Source organism: Jaculus jaculus, chromosome 7 (assembly GCF_020740685.1).
Source record: "Jaculus jaculus isolate mJacJac1 chromosome 7, mJacJac1.mat.Y.cur, whole genome shotgun sequence".
Lineage (NCBI taxonomy): Eukaryota > Metazoa > Chordata > Mammalia > Rodentia > Dipodidae > Jaculus > Jaculus jaculus.
The window spans coordinates 5,871,650-5,888,097 of record NC_059108.1 but is presented as its reverse complement, the minus strand read 5'-3'; the positions used below and the strand labels follow the sequence as shown (position 1 = coordinate 5,888,097).

Below are 16,448 nucleotides of genomic sequence, written 5' to 3'. Positions count from 1 at the left end.
AAAACCCAGAACATGAAACCATGTGTTGTTGTGAAAGCAAGATTCAGAAATGTCAATTAATTAGATTAAGAGGCTACTTTTAGCTTCACTCGTGTTGCCAAATAACCCTTAAAATATGCATAGCAGTGGAAATGTACCTCCGAGTACAGTACTTCTGTGTTGAAAGAAGACAATGGATTGGACTAATGGACGAAATTATTGTATCTGTCAGTCAGCTCTGGAGAATGATCTAGAAGCAAATGTCTTGCTTCTTTTTCCACAATGTAGCTTTATGAGCTGGGTAAAGTCTGCCGTTTATGAATTCAAATAGTTTCTACCACCCCCTCTACTTCACCCCATAGAAATCACATACAGATCAAGTATTCTAGCCGAGCCTTTTTCGTATGTCTTTCCTAGTAAGATAGGTTTTTAATGTATTTCTGTGGGTTTTTATAAAATTTGCATTTGCATTCTGAAGTTCACTTTGTAAAAAAAAAAAAAAAAAACGATCGTGCAGAAATAATTTAAATGATTTTTATCCCTGTTTCTTGAAAATCTTATCTTTAAATAATCTATATCCTCAATTTTATTTATGCTATAAACTGTTCCTATATTTTAATGGTCTGTTTGCTTTAAAAGGGGTTGTTGGTTTTAATAGCTCAGTTACTATCTTTGTAAACTAAACTCCTTCTGACGAAATTCAAGCAGATCATCTCTGCCTGTGTGTGGAAGGCACATTCCAACCCCCGAAAAGGAAATTTAAGCCAAATAAATGTTCTACCCAAATTAAAATACATAAAATGAATAGTTAACTTGGACAAGAGCTGATGGACGGAGCAGTTGGGTTGTGGACATGTGGGTGTTGGGGAAGCTGGCTGCCAGGCAGGGCCTCAAGAGAGAAAATTCAAATGAAATGAGTTTCCTGTAACCCCCCTTTGTCCACTCTTCCGGACTAATTGATGACAGCATTGGCATGGATGTCTTGGGCAAGAGAAATGGGTAGTGCAGGTTGCCCTGGGAAGGGTGACCTGAGGCTGTCCCTCCTAGGATCTGGAGAAGAAAGATTTATTAGAACTATAGAACCCACATGGCAACATAATTCCAGGGTCCCCTAACGCTCTCTTGGCGGTTGGGGGATTGGAGGGCACGGGTGGACATTCGCCTCCAGATTCTCGTGGCGATCACACCCACCTAGATTCTATCATAATCAGCGTGATCTCTGACACACCGGGACGTTGTCAGGAAGGAGGCGGTAGCAGGGAACAGAAAGTGTGGCTCTGCATGGACGGTGTCTGAGACTACGCAAAGTTGCCAGGACTTGTGAGAGAGAAATCCATGCCTTGCTGGCGTGCATGCGCTCAGCAGCCACTCTCCACAGCTTGTCCCAGCAGCAAGCAGGGAGACAGAGCTGGGGGCCTTCCCTAGTTCCCAGGCTGGGGAGACTCTGTCTGCTGGCAGGGCAAGATGTAGTCTAGGTCAAGTGTGGGACTTCCTGTGGGAGGGACTTCCTGTGTGGAGCCATTTCCTGCATGATATCACTTTGCAGGGACCAAGAAGGGGTGAACATGGAGTCCTGTAGCCTCCCTCCAGGTTCTCACGTCTCCAGCTCCTGTTAATCTCCCGTTCGCTGTATTCCCCGCTCCCCTCAGCCAATCTCCTCGTTTCTAGCCAGCAATGAGGCAATTAATGAGCTGTATAGAAGCCTTAAGTTATCTCTGGAACTAGATGGGTAATAAACACATAAATAAGTAAATAATTAAATAACTAAATAAAATAAAATGGATGAGCGAGGCATGCAGGGCCCTCGTCTCCCTGGAATAAGCAGCTCAGGGTTTGAAGGGACAGTGGTTGAGGAGAGGGAGGTGGGCGCTCCAGGCTCAGCTCTGGCAGAGGGCATCAGCTAGGGTGGGTCCCTCCTCGCTGGGTCCTCTCCCTTTGGGTCCAGGAGCGTGCCTTGAGCAGATGCGTATAGCAGCGCAAGGGTGTGCTGTGAGCGTGGGGGCGGCTCAACACAGCAGCTGGCAGGCACTGACCACACGTCTGCACGGCCCACCTTCGTCGCTGAGCACACCGAAGGCTTTCTACGCCCTGTGTGACCCGGAGCACATTGCACCTTTGCACTGGGAGGCCTTGCTGCGCTGGCGACAGAAGGCGACGCACTCACACCTGCTCTGCCCTCGGATGGGGTCACTCAGTGACCCCCCCCCTACTCAGCCCAGGGGACTGAGCCTCACCTACCCGTCCTGACAACCTATTTCATTTTTATTTGTCTTTGACATGGGGGGGGGTCTCTCTATGGAACCCAGGCTGGCCTCAAGCTCATAATCTTTCTGTAACCACCTCCTTCCTTCCTCCCCCACCCCCGACTTTCTCCTTCATGTCCTCATCATCATCAGTTTCCTGTGGGCGGTGGGAGTCAGGCCCCATGCAGGCTTGGTCACCGCACTGCCTCGGAGCTCCCTCCCCACGCTTGCCACTTGCTCCTCACTGAATCGGCATTGGATCCTTCTCCTTCCTGTCACATTCTCTCCCCACTCTGAACTTTCAGGAGCACATGTCACATCAATTGCTTGTTCCCAACGTCACATTTCATTCCACTTCCAAAGGAACCTAGTCCACAAGACCAACCGTGAGGAGACGGGACAATGGCTGACTACAGAGGCAATGCCACATCTAAAATGGGCACCTGCTGTGCTACTGAGTCACCTCCTTGTCACACAGGGAACCACGTGGTCCTGTGTAAGCTACACAGAGGTGAAGATGGGGCTGGAGAGATGGCTTAGTGGCTAAGCGCTTGCCTGTGAAGCCTAAGGATACCCATTTGAAGCTCAATTCTCCAGGACCCACCTTAGCCAGATGCATAAAGGGGTGCATGTATCTGGAGTTTGTTTGCATTGGCTGGAGGCCCTGGTGCGCCCATTCTCTCTCCCTCTCCCTCTCTCTCTGCCTCTTTATCTCTGTCTGTTGCTCTCAAATAAATAAAAATAAATAAAAATAAAAAGTTATGTGAAATCAATCCACTCTTTAAAAAAAAAAAAGGTGATGTTGGGGCTGGAGAAGTGGCTTAGTGGTTAAGGCATTTGCCTTTGAAGCCTAAGGACCCAGGTTTGGTTGCTCAGTGCCCATGTAAGCCAGATTCACAAAAGGGGCACATGCATCTGGAGTTTGTTTACAGTGGCTAAATGCCCTGGCACACCCATTCTCTCTCTCTGTCTTTATCTTGCAAAAATGAATAAAAAGTAAGTAATTTTTTAAAAAGGTGAAGACACCGTGGTATTTAAGTCCTACAGAAAACCCCTGGTGAGGAGGCCGTGGTGATGTACACCTACAACCCCCCCACTCGGGAGGTAAGGGCAGTGAGCTCCGGGTCAGCTTGGGGTACCTACTGAGACCACGGCTCAAAATCAAACCAGACGAGAAACATTGGGACCGATTACAAAAGCATCTGTCACTAGCATAGCCATGGAAATGTGTCACCATCAACAACCCAGAGGTAACTGTTCCTGCCACTTCCACGCACTGCCAGGGAGAATGCCAAGGGAGCCAGCCTACAGGCGCTTCCCACCGAGGAGAGGGTTAGCCCGCCGAGGCCAGCCCGACTCCGATCTCCTATCTCCCTTGTCCTCCAGCTCAGGCCCCTTCCTGACCAGAGGGCGCCCCACCAGGCTGCTGCAAATTGCTAGGCGTGAGTGTTGTCACGTCCTGCTTCCCGCTTATTCCGTTCTCGTCACTTACTGCCCCCGGTTGTTTCTTTGGCCCCTCTGTTTCCCTCTCTCTAGCTGACGTCACACTCACTTGAGGCTAGGACAGCCAGCCTTAGGAATTCCCTTCTGCTGGCCCCGGGTAGGTCGGCTCCCAGCTCTGCTGACGACGCAAGGACTAGCCCCACCCGGGGTGCAAGCAGGAGCCGGTCCAGTGTCCCTCAAGTCTCAGTCTTCCAGAGGCACCTTGGACCTCTCTCAGGTAAAAACCACAGCCCTCCACTCTGGGTCCATTCACCACTAGGGCCACATGGACAGTGGGGGACCATCCTCTGCAGGGCCTGTGGTCGCCCCTTCTCTAGGAGTCTGCACCCTGCCTTCATTTTGCCCCCAGAGCCTAAGGCACTGGGCCTTTCCAAAATTTCCTTCTGCCTCTGCCTCCACTCCATAGGTACAAAGACAAGTGCTTTCCCGCGATGGCTCCGACTCTTTTACGGGAAAGTGCTCATCTCCTGCCCAGCCTTGCAGAGTTTGTCCTGCTGTTCTTTATAGGTTTCTGTTTTTTTCCCTTTCACCCTCAGTCTCGTGCGGGTAGAAGTGACAAGATGTAGTGAGCAGGAGAAGAAGCGGGGTTTCAGAACCTGCTCCATTTTGAGTACATTTCTCTCGGTTGTGGCAGACCTCCATCGTGGGAGTATTGACAACATTCGGAAAGGTTGCAATGAGGAGAGGAAAGGATGGGAAGGCAGGGCCGGCAAACGCAATGGTCGGACTTAAAGAAAGATAAGAGCAAAGCGGGCACTGTGTGTGTGTGTGTGTGTGTGTGTGTGTGTGTGTGTATGTGTGTGTGTGGTGTCCTTTGATGTACTCTCCTTCCTAGCCAGCGCCACCTTGAGACACGGGAGTCATGGCTCTTGGGAGAATCCTGGGTGCCAGGAAGCTGTGATGAGCTGAAGCGTCATGAGACCAGACACCAGCCTGAAACATGGAGGACAAACATGAAACCTAGTCTAGACGCCCAGCTGAGCTGGACGTGGTAAGCCAGGCCTGTGATCCCTGCACGGGGGAGATTGGAATGGGAGAATCACAAGCTCCAGGCCAGCCTGGGCTACATCTGATCAGCAAAACATAACGACTAGAGTACAGGTGCCTCTGAAGGAGGGGGACTGGAGCCTTGGCCAGGCAGATCTGGATCTTTGTGCCCAGCTTTTCCGTTTGCCAGGCTGCTGAAAATAGAAGCCTGGTGAGCGTTTGTGCTGGGCACAGAGGGCCTGGACCCGTCCATGGCTCTTCGCTGGGCCGCATAGATGCGTGAGCATGTCAGGAGTCCCGGCCCGATCTCCTCACAGTATGCCTAGGAAGACAAGTAATAAACTGGATGAGTGATGAGAGAGAGAGAGAGCAAGAAAGACAGACAGGGACGGAGACAGATGAGGAGAGAGGAAAGAGAGGGAGGAAGGAGAGAGAGAGAAAGAGCACATGGAGCTGGTGCCTTGTTTTGGGTCACTGCGACACAATGCTTGGGGTTGAAGAGCGCACAGTGTGGAAGGGCCTTGCTTTCTCGTGGGGGAGCGAGTCCAGATTGAGCTGATCCCTCCTTATGTCAGCTGGGGGCTGGGGCCACCACCTTTGCTGGAAAGGAGAGCTCAGGCTCTAGCATCTGATGGCTGCCACCCTCAGCAATTTAGTCTCTGCCACATTTACCCACTGACGGAGAAGCAGCCACAACCACCGCTGGACAGACCCAGGTGTGGGCTGGGCCGGGAGTCCGCTGCACCATCTCTGGTCACCTTAGCCATGCCCAGCAGCCGGCGCTTCCCGGCAGATCTGGCCACTATGGGAAAGGCTCCATTCTCCTTCCCCTCCTTCTGCGGCCACATCTACTTCTCTCCGAGGCTGTCACAGCAGCCCTTCAAACTCATTTGACTGGGTTGGAGCGCATCACACTGTCACCAGCTCAGTTTTCATTAGACGCCTGCTTCTCAGTTAGCTTAGCCAAGCAGAAGAACTCAAACACATGCACAAATTAAATCGACATCCAAACTCCACCAATATACAAAGCAATTTAAATGATATTCATTAGAGCGATGACAAGCCCTGATGAGGCTTTCAGGAGCCCGGTCCTTCAGCTTTTGCCGACTCGGTTTCATGGTCACTGATGCGGAACTCCAGCGACTGTACCTCCATTTTTTTTAAGCAAAGAAAATGACTCCTTCCTGACACACCTATCTCATTCTTGCCCCCCCTACCTTCTAGGGCTCCCTTGATCCAAGTTTCCTAGGCCCGGTTCCGGACCCAGGTATAGGCATGAATCAGTCTTGTAAAGGAAAACGGTAGCCACTATGACTTCTTTTCTATAAATGCTCCAATTAAAACAGATTTCAGTTTCTCGTAATTTCACTTCACTTGGCCTGGGAGATCTCTAATTCACAATTATGATGGTCATAAATGTGTCCCAGGAACCCTGCTGCTGGGGGGGGGGAATGGAAGGAAAATGTTGAAATGCAGTAATTTTTAAAACATAACTCTCCGCATTTAAAAAGACTCTTTTGGGGGGATGGGAAGGTGCTTGGGGATGAAACCGAGGGCTTTGTGCGTGCTAAGCAAGTGCTCTACCAACCAGACACACCCCCCAGTGACACCTCATTTCCAAACAGGGAGCAGAACAGCCATCGGGAGGGGACAGAAGCCTGGTGGGGGACTGCAGGGGCTACTGTTGCCAGGGACTCCAGGAACCACACGTGGAGGCTGGGAGTCATGCCAGCCATGGGGCCAAGTCTGAAGCCTCCGAGTCCTTGTACAAAGAGAGCAGCCCAGACCCAGACTGATTCATTGGGGCTAAGGGCAGCACAAGGTCATGGCCATATCTATCAGGTCTTTGGAGTTTGCAGGCTGGCTAATATCCCCGGAAGAGGGAATGAGTTGCAAGTGCCCACACGGATGCCTGCGCTTCTGCTCATAATTTCATGCTCAAGGTTAATTATGTGTGTCCATGGCTTTGATCAGAGACCAGCGTGTGAGAATGTGGCCTGTACCCATATCCCCAGAAAGACCCAGAAGTATCCTCAGACTAGCAAGACACTTTCATCACTATGCCAAGGGGTTTTGCTTAGCAAATTTCTTAATAAAATAACTAGGCCCGGGCATGGTAGTGCATGCCTTTAACCCCAGCACTCAGGAGGCCAAGGTGGGAGGATCGCCATGAGTTCAAGGCCAGACTGAGACTACCTAGTGAATTCCAGGTCAGCCTGGACTAGAGTGAGACCCTACCTCAAAATACCAAAAAAAAAAAAAAAAGTCATAAAATAACTGGATAGATAGCCCTGTCCAAACTTCCGAGGACGATGAGAATGTTCTAGATCTGTGATGTCCAAACATGGCTGCCACAAACTTCAGTAAAGCTAACCTTCTAATTTATTTATGTTTGCATATCCATGCGTGCCTAGTGTCTGCTATATGGTGGGTGTGATGATGTGTAGGTGGTCAAAACAATGGGTCCGACTTCTTGAGTTAGCTAATTGTGGATGCTAATCTGGAAGTGGGGTCACTTTGCTGGCCATTTTGACCATGATGAGTTATTTACTAATATATTAGCTTACGACATGATGTTGAGGTGGCATATAGACAGCTCCTCTGATCTGTCATTAGATTTTAATCTTGAAAACACCCGGCTTCTTGGCCTAGAAGTGGAATCCTGACACCAAGCCAGAAACAGCTTTGCTTGAAGTCACTCCCATAGTCCGGGGTTGTGACTAGACAGAGTCAGCTCTTAGCTGTCTGGGATTGGCTAAGTCCTCAGGAACTGTCAGGCAGCTAACCAACAATTTGGCAGGTCCATTGTCTTGGCAGGGCAGGGAATGTGCTCTCTTTAATTCTAACTCATTCTGGAATAGATGCCTTTGGAACCTAGAGGCCACATGTTACAGGGCTGGCTTGCCTTTGAGTCCTTAAGTGGGTGACTTCAATCAAATCCTTGGGGAAAGAGAAAATGGTATTTGGGAGCCAAAGAGCTTCTCATACTGGCCTCTGGGACACAACAGTGCTAGGGGATAAGAACCTCTTTGCAAACAAATGCTTGTGTTTGATGGGCACTCTGCCCTGACCTGGCAAGGGCCGTCACACTGCACATGGGGAGGTAGCATTCTGCCAGAGAGGAGCACCTCCACCCCAGCCACTTATGCTAAGAGACAGGGTAGAAACCGTCCTCACATGAATAAGATGCTGGAGCCATCATGCATTTTGCAAAAGGCCATTGCCTTGCAAAGGCCCAGGACTACGTAGAATTCTGGGCACCTTTTCCATGTTTTCTGAGGTTGGCTGAAGGCAAGGAGGCATTGACTGGCAAAGGCCCCAAGGGAAATGTACTTCCAGGTTCCCTTTGCCAAGGAATACACGTGCTTACTAATAAACCCCCAGGGAAAGGGAAGGTTAGTGTTTCTATTACCAAAAGAATAACTCTCCAGCAGAGTAGAAATGGTAATTTCTCCATTAGCTAAGAGGATAATCGCTATTATTTGAAAGTTAAAGTATTTATTATTAAAGAGTGGCGTTGAGGTTTGCCTGTTTTCATTTTTATGACTGTTTCCTATAATACACAGTACATTATTTTCATGCTAAATTATCAACAGAATAAAGCACCATTGCAATTTTCCTGTTGTTTATTTATTTATTTTTTAAGGAACTGTGTGGATGAGTTTGAAAAAAGGAGTATCTTTTTTTTCTTAGATGACTTGGGAATGTGGGGAGACAGCCGTTGTAACACTGGGTTTGCTCAGTGTTGGCCTGTTTTCCAGCAGCTCCTGTGTCCCTCACCCACTCTCACCTTGCATCTTCAACATTCTGCTCTCAGGAAGGAGCTGGACAGCTTCTAGCACCTTCCCGCCCTTTCTGCCTTTCTCCACCTCTTTGTGGATCTGTGGCTGTTGGGGACGAGGGCAGTGAAGCCACCTAGCTGCAGATCTGATGTGACTCCTGTAGGAATCTTGAGGGGAGGGGAGGGCCGCAGAGGCCATGGCCCTGAACTCCCCCAGGCTGGCCTTCTTCTGAGTACAGGGCACCCTGGGGAGAAGAGCTGTTTGATGGTTTGATGGTGATCAATATATATGTATTTTTATTTCTGCAGAATGAAGACAGAATGGAGATACCCAGGGACACTTGGTCCTCGTCAAAACCAACCCTCTCTAACTTACAGCAAGATTTTGTTTAATTATAGAATTTTTTTTGCTGCCTAAAACTTAAAGATACATCCCTGATATTTTTGCTAAATGTTGACTGCAGCGAATAGCTAAGATGTGGCATATTGATTTCTTGTTGTGAATTGAGCTGTTCAAGCTCCATTTAAGATTTTCATCTTGCATGTAGCCCTGAGCACACCACAGCACCATAAATTAGTTAAATTGCACATTTATCACAAATGTTATTTTAAGATACTGCGTAAATGTGACGGCTGGAAGATATACAGCAGGACTGCAGTGAGACTGGGCTTGGGCGGGTGAGGTCAGGGTCACCTGCCCACCTGGGAGTAAGTCCCCCTCCCTCAGCGGCATCCTCCCTCCTTCCTGGACCTACCAGCAGATCTGCTTGGACACCAAGTCCTTCTTGCATTCTTCTTGAATTCACCTTCTCTTAGAACACTGGCCAATGGCACATGTGCCCAGCTACAACAGACACAGGGTTTACCTTTTCAAGGTCCCTTTTGATTTCAGGGCAGTCAGAGCCATGCTGGGCTATGACGCGAATGCTCTTCCGGCAAATGGCCCATTCTGTAGCCAGGCCCGGGTTTGATGACTTTGGAAGGAAGTGGTTCTGTATTTCCAAGTGGGATGGAACCCCAGCCAGCCCCATCCCCAGGCTGCATGCTCAGTGGACTGCCAATGTGCCAAACAAGGCATGCATTCAAGTCTGGTGCCCTCAACTGCCTGCTTACTATGCTTCCTTGGAGGGAAAATTAATTTTAGGTGTCCATTAACATCAGCAGGCCATTTTTGGCTGAGTCAAATGAACATCATAACCTGCTATCCACCTTGACGATCAATGCTCACTTCTCCCCTGACAGCGAAAAGCCCCGAAAACAATTCTGGGGGAGGGGTGAGGAGGAGATATGCAGAGTGTTGGGCCCTTCTCCCCAACTGTGAAGTTGAGGGGGGGGGGTCTAGCATCACTTACACAGATCTACTCTCCCTTCAAGCCACATGGGCCCTGGTGGTGATGGAAGTGTTGTCAGTTTAATCTGTTAGATGCAGGACTTTGGATTCTAATAAACCGATGCTATATTTAACCTGTGAAAAATTCAAGAGTGGAAATCTGGGCTCCAGGATGTGGAGATGCAAAAGGCAAGTTGAGGAGGGGTGTCTCTGTCCCCTGAGCCAGGTTCTGGGCAGAGCTGACATTCCAGGGGTGAGTTTTGTAGCTTCCTTCAGGTAATGACAGACAGGGTCAAGGACTGTTCAGAGAGGAACATGGCCAGCCATGCTGAGACCAGAAGTGGGGCCAACCCTGGACCCAGAGGAACACACCTGTCCCACCCACGTATGACACATGTGCGTGCACATCACAAGGCAGGAGCAGAGCTGGCACGGTGCTATTTGCCAAACGCCAATCTTAAACTCCGCTGGGGTTTCTCTGAAAACCCAGAGACAGACAGACTGCAGAGAGAGAGAGAGACAGAGAGAGACAGAGAAGATAGAAGACGTGGACTGTCTTGACAGAAATGGGTGGAAAAGAACGGAAAACCCGTAGGCGTGTTGCTGAACATTTCTGAAAGGGCTTAATTTAAATTTTTAATAAAAGACTATTTTTTTTCCTTCAAGTTGAGGTGTTTTATGTATTACATGGCTGTAACACATCTCTCATTTGTATAATTCTAGGTTAGAAGCTCAGATCCCGCATAACTGCAAGAGTAGTTTGAATATCGTAATAAAGGTATTTTACAATTTTACATGATGTTCCCAGCATTTTGTTGGTGTGATTTGCCAGATCCAATAAAAGCTTGTGATTATCATATAAATGCTTTCTCTCCCTCCTCCCCTGGATGGGTTCAGGCTCCTCCCACCCCCCTCCCCTGCCTTGTGATATCTGGTTGCTTTCACACAGGAATGAGAGCAGGGGACCCCAAAGTCTGAATGCCCAGCTCAGCTTTCTTCTACATGAAAAATCCTAGGTTGATAGGAATTTACCACCATGCATGAGCTTCAAAGACCTTCTCCATTTTGGGGGACCCAGAAGGAAGATCAAACCGTAGCCCCCAAGAAAACAACATGGGAAACCCTGGACACTCACTCTGTAAGGTCACTTGTCCACGGGCATCTAACCTCACATTCATGTCTTCTTTCTTTCCTTCCAATTTTCATTCTTGGGGAAAACACTTTGCAAGTCACCCTCTGTGGAAGTAAGTGCCTTGCTTTCTAAACATCAAAGTTCACTAAAACTCCCCTGATTTACGCGCAGCCTCCGACTGCCAGCACCTGGCAGACACAGCAACCGAGTCAGTCATAAACAGATCGCATACAATTTAATTTTAATGTGCTCGTTAGTCGTAGCACATTTCAGACATAATTGTGAACGCAACACAAAATTATAGCAAAAAGACAATTTTAATGCTGCTGTAGAAAAAAAAAAAGGGTTATATGAAGAATCATATACTGGTGTTTCGTTGTCAACAGAACAGGGCATGGAGTGTGTTACGCTGTCTGTGCTGTCTACATGCCAATATCTTATACATAGGTTCTCATATGGTGTCAGCTGTCAGTTATTTCTGCAAATTAACTGCCAAAAATGGAGAAGAACAGAATCGCTTGGAGAGCCGGTAACCACGGGTTACCTTTCATAAGCCTAAAGATAAAACTGCAGTGTGGGATCTTGGGAGAATAATTAGGAAGAAAACAGAAAGTTACCAATCGAAATAAAAAGGCACCCCACAATTTAAGAACTAGCAACCGAGAGAGGGCTTATAAATAAGTGAGAGGCTTCTCACAGAATGCCTTGTGACTTTTAAGCAAAGTATTACAGTACAAACATTTTAAAGGCTTTATCAATGTTTAGGAAATACAGTACAAGTTCTTTTATTTTTTATTCATTTTTTTTTCCTTTTCAAATAGACTTAACCCTTTGAGCATTGAACGTATTTTGAGAGTTCTTTAATTTCTAATAAATACCTTTTAAAAAATCATGTGTAAAAGAGTTATGATGTCCTCCAGGGATGGATTTCCTGGTCCCAAAACAAATGACAATGTGGTACTAATAAATACGTATAATTTAAGCATGAGCGCCTACCAGTAGAGTTGTACTGTATAGCAAAACAAACGTCATACCTTGCTTTGAGATATGTTTCCATATACTTTAAATCTGTGGAATCTGCGTAATTTACAGTGCTTGTGTGTGAAACAAACAAACCCTTAGAAAAGAAAAAGAAAGGAAATATACACTATACAGAGGCTTATGTCCAGGGCATAGCAGGTACATAAAACACCGTTGATATAGATGCAAGAAAAAGAGGGCCATTGAACCACAATCACATTTTTTTTCCATAAGAGTCTGAAATCTATACAATATATACATCTATGTTTCAATGTGAAAATAATATTCTTTTAAATTTCAAGGCGTGTTATACCCCTGCAGACCTGCATAAACGGTGGCTCGCGTTATTCCTTAGAATTAAGCTGGTAAGGAGTTTAAAAAAACGGAGCTTCATACATTATATTATTATTATTATTTTGTTTTATTTTTTAACCAAATTAATGCAAAAGTGCTTCAAAGTACTCAGAGGGCTAAAGATGAAAGGGTGAGAAATGCCAGCACACCCAAATTTCATGGGAAAAGTGTGCCTGATTTCCTTATAAATGCTTAATTAAACTGTCTGTTAATGCATGCAGCTTGAAGCATCGAGAGGATGCTTGCAACTAGGTCCCATTTACACAAAGTTCCAAACACTTACCACTGCGCTTTAACCTTCGTCATTTTACCAGTAACAACAGCTGATTACGCACCTCTATTCAACACTGTACAGTTATACAAAACAGTCCTCTGCAGTTAACCTAAGAACATGTGCCAGGAACAAGACAGAGGGGCCTTAAGGTGCCTTCCACAGTTTCCCTCAAAGCAAACCGCAGTCACTTCCAGCAGAAGCAAACGCTACTGCTTCTCGAGCTCACAGACGTACAGCAGGTGGTCTTCGGGCGATTTCCCGTGTGTTTTGCTGAGGTGAAGTTTAACCGCATGCTTGCTCGCAAAGGTCCGGTTGCAAAGTTTGCACTGATAGGAGGTCCCCAGGTCCTCCTCCGGGGAGGACGTCACCAATTTTTCTGATGGTGACTTGGTTTGTGCTATCTGATTGTTAATCTGTTCAGTGGACAATTTAGACAAGTCCCGTAGCCGGAAGCCCAGGTGTGACTCTAGGTGGCTGATGTACGTGGAAGGAGTCCTGATTTGGGACGCACAGTCATTACAAAAGAACACGGGGTGGCCAGTGTCCAAGTTTTTGAGGAACTTCGTTCCACCTGTCCTTCGAAGCTGGTACTTCACATTGGCCAGCCAGTGGCTGATGGTGGTCATGGAGAGCCCGGTGAACCTGGAGATGTGCATGCGCTCTTGGGGGCTCAGGTCGGACATGACGTACTTGCCCTCGGACGTCTGCCGGAGGCTGGCAGCAAACTGGGCCTGGAGGATCAGCAGGTGCTGGGGGTTCCAGTTTGACTGGCGGCCCTTCCTCTTCTGCGCGGGCGTCGACTCCTCCGCCTCCTCCAGGGTGGCCCCGTCAACGTCAGACCTCTCGGAGAGGCTGGAAGGCGTGGAGGATTTGGACGTGTGGCTCTCTGTCAGGTTCTTCAGCATATCTGACATATCTGACAAGGCGTTCTCGCGCAGCGGCGAGGTTGACAGGAAGGAAGCGACGGCAGAGGTCTTGGCGGCTGTCACCGTGCATGAGGAAGCGGCCGGGGACGTGGACGTGGGGGACAGAAGCCCCGAACCCAAAGAACAGCCCTTGTCACTCTTCCCTTTTGTCAGGTCTATGGGCTGGTCGTTGTTGACATGGTAGAAATAGCGGTCCAGAGGGTCGGCCTTCTTGGCTTGCAGGGGTGGTGGGGTGGCCACCGCCGCCTTCTCGGCCAGGCTGTTGCTCATCTTGAAGAGCATGCTCATGGGGTCCAGCGCCGGCAGGGAGGGCTTGGCGGCCTTGCCGAGGTGGATGTTCATGACCGACTGCAGGGCGCTCAGGGGGTTCACGAAGGGCTGCTCCGGCGGGTGGTCAGTGATGATGGCCGTGCTGCCGCTCAGGCCGCCGCTCAGGCCCTTGGACAGCTCCTTGCCGTTCTCCAGCGGCTCGGCCCCGGGGCTCCCCTCCTTGCTGCAGCCGTCCCGCGGGGGGCTGGGACTGCTCTCCTGGCTTTTGAAGCCACCGTCACTGGAAGCCTCCATCTTCGTGGACTCGCTGTGCTCACTGCTGCAGGGGGACGGCGTGGCCCTCTTGGGTGGGGACAGCTTGCCCTCCGGCTCCTTCATCTTCTCCTCCACTTTGGCAACTTTCTCAGTGACTTTTTTCACCAGTTCCTCCATGGCGTGAAAGTTGGCCTTGGGCATTGGGGAGCTCTGACTGCTGGGCGGAGAGACCAGGGTCTGGGTTTTGGTGGGAGATACAAGTTCACTGTTGCCAAACATGGGCTTCAGGGCTGTGCTTTTCCCTGAGGAGCCCAGGGACAACTTCATCATGTTGGGGAGTTGGTAGGCGGCGTGGATGCTGGGGTAGCCCCCCCAGCTGGGGGTGCCATTCTGCGCCTTGTTGATTGCCGACGTCACTGTGTTCTCCAGGGATTTGAGGATGTCGAGACCCCCCTTGGGGCTCTCTTCTAAGTCATTTTCAGTCAAATAGTGGTACTTGGAAGAAATGTCATACTTCTCCTCTTCCTCGCTCGGCTTGTCCTTCTCCTTGGGTTTTTCCTCCGTGACCGGCTTCTCCTTGTCCGCCTCCTTCTTGACCTCCACGGTCAGCTTCGGCGAGACGCTGGCGGGCGTGTTCGCGGGGGACGTGAAGGTGGTGGCTGCCAGGGGCACCGACTGCACCTTCTCGTCCAGCAAGGTCGTGATGGAGGGTGTGACGGGCGTCTCCATGATGGGCTTCCCCTTCTTCATGGCCGAGTTCGTGACCTTGATGAAGTGGCCGGTGACCATCATGTGGGCCGTGAGCTCCTGCAGCGTGTCGTGGGAACTGCCACACTCCATGCACTTCAGGATCTGCGACTTGCGGGCCTCGAAGTGCCACGCGTAACTGGCCCCGTTCTGGTGGCCGTACCGGTTATTTGGCGTGATGTAGGGATTGGAGGTCTTCTGCAGAGCGTCACCGGCGTCCGACAGGGTGGCTTTGGGGGTCCCGCCCGTGGAATCCGGGGAGCTGGGCAGCTCCAGCTCCAGTGAGGGTTTCTTCCGAGCGGCGGGGATGATTTTGGCTGTGACGGGTGTGACGGGTTCCTTCAGAGGCACTTTTTGGTAGTGTTTCGTTTTGATCATATGGACGCTCAGGTCCTGGAGGGACTCGAAGGAGTGGCCACAGTACATGCACTTCAGCACCTTCTGGGCGTCCTCCTTGCCCTCCATCTCCAGCAGGGAGCGCTTGCGCGGCTTGGACCAGCGCTTCGGGTTGTTGTTGTCCGTCTCGTGGTTGTCGTCACGGTAGTGACCGGTCTCGTTCATGTGCACCGTCAGCTCCACCAGGGTGTCGTAGGCGGCGCTGCAGTCCTTGCAGCGGAACTTGCTGGCGCCCGTGAAGATGGAGCCGTACAGCTTGCTGCTCTGCCGGTAGAGCTGCACGGTGCTGAAGAGGCTGGGCTCGGGCAGTACGCGGCTCTGCGACACCTGCTGCAGCGTCTTGGCCATGGCGCTCTGGTGCCAGTCGAAGCTGCCGCTGCCGCAGCTGCTGCTACTGCTGCTGCTGCTGCTGCTGCTGCGGCCGCCGTTGTTCTTCTCGGATGACGCCTGGTGCAGGTTGAGGCTGAGGTTGGACCAGTAGGAATTGGAGAGGAAGTTGTTGTACACAGCCTTCATCTGCTCCAGGCTGTCCGACACGGCGGTATCCTCCAGCGTCACCGGGGCCTCCTTGGCCTCCTCCTCGTTCTTGATGGAGCCGCTTTCAAAGTCAGCCATGCGGTCGCTGGTCTCACTGAGGTGCGACTCGCTGTCCATCTCGTGGCTGGAGAACTCGGCGGCGGGCGAGTTCTGGTAGCTGGGGCAGGCCTTCGCCAGCTCCTTGTCGGGGCACAGGTACTTGGCCGAGGGCTCGCCATCGGAGGCCGGGTGCTCCGCGGGCTCCGCGTCGTCGTCCGCCAGGGCAGCCGCCTTTAATTCATCGGAAACATAGGCTGTCATGATCGCAGGTGGGAATGAGGGACACGCGGGGGTGGGGGGGAGACGGAGGACACAGAGAGAGGGGAGAGAAAGAAAAGACAACATTAGTAAGTATTGTAGACGACATCGTTGGCTCTTAGAAAGCAGCAAATGAGATAGGTACCTTTATTTGTAAAATTAAACAGTTAAAATGTGGTGTTTCTTTGGAGCAAAAAAAAAAAATCTGCTCTTCAAACATAATTTGCCACCTTATTCTTCTCAAGGGGCAACAGCTTGAAATTAAAACTAAATTTGAAATTAATGAAGCACATTGTGGAGGTGGCATTCACTTCTAAAGTAATAAATTACTTGTATCAACCTCAGAGACAGCAGTTCCTGTCTGTCAATTAATATGTCTTATGCTTCTCCTACCTCTAATGCATTTCTTAACAGACA

General features: G+C 49.8%; 1 protein-coding gene across 3 annotated transcripts in view; it reads right to left on the bottom strand.

Annotated features, from left to right (window-relative positions):
• Positions 1-11,254: 11,254 nt before the first annotated feature.
• The window catches only part of Tshz3 (teashirt zinc finger homeobox 3), an 86,131-nt gene continuing 80,937 nt past the window's right edge, over positions 11,255-16,448 (bottom strand). For all 3 annotated transcript variants that reach the window (XM_004659966.3, XM_045155059.1, XM_045155058.1), the window contains exon 2: positions 11,255-16,027. In XM_004659966.3, the coding sequence (XP_004660023.2) occupies positions 12,810-16,027 (3,218 nt within the window). In that variant the 3' untranslated portion in view covers positions 11,255-12,809. The remainder of the gene's footprint in view (positions 16,028-16,448) is intronic.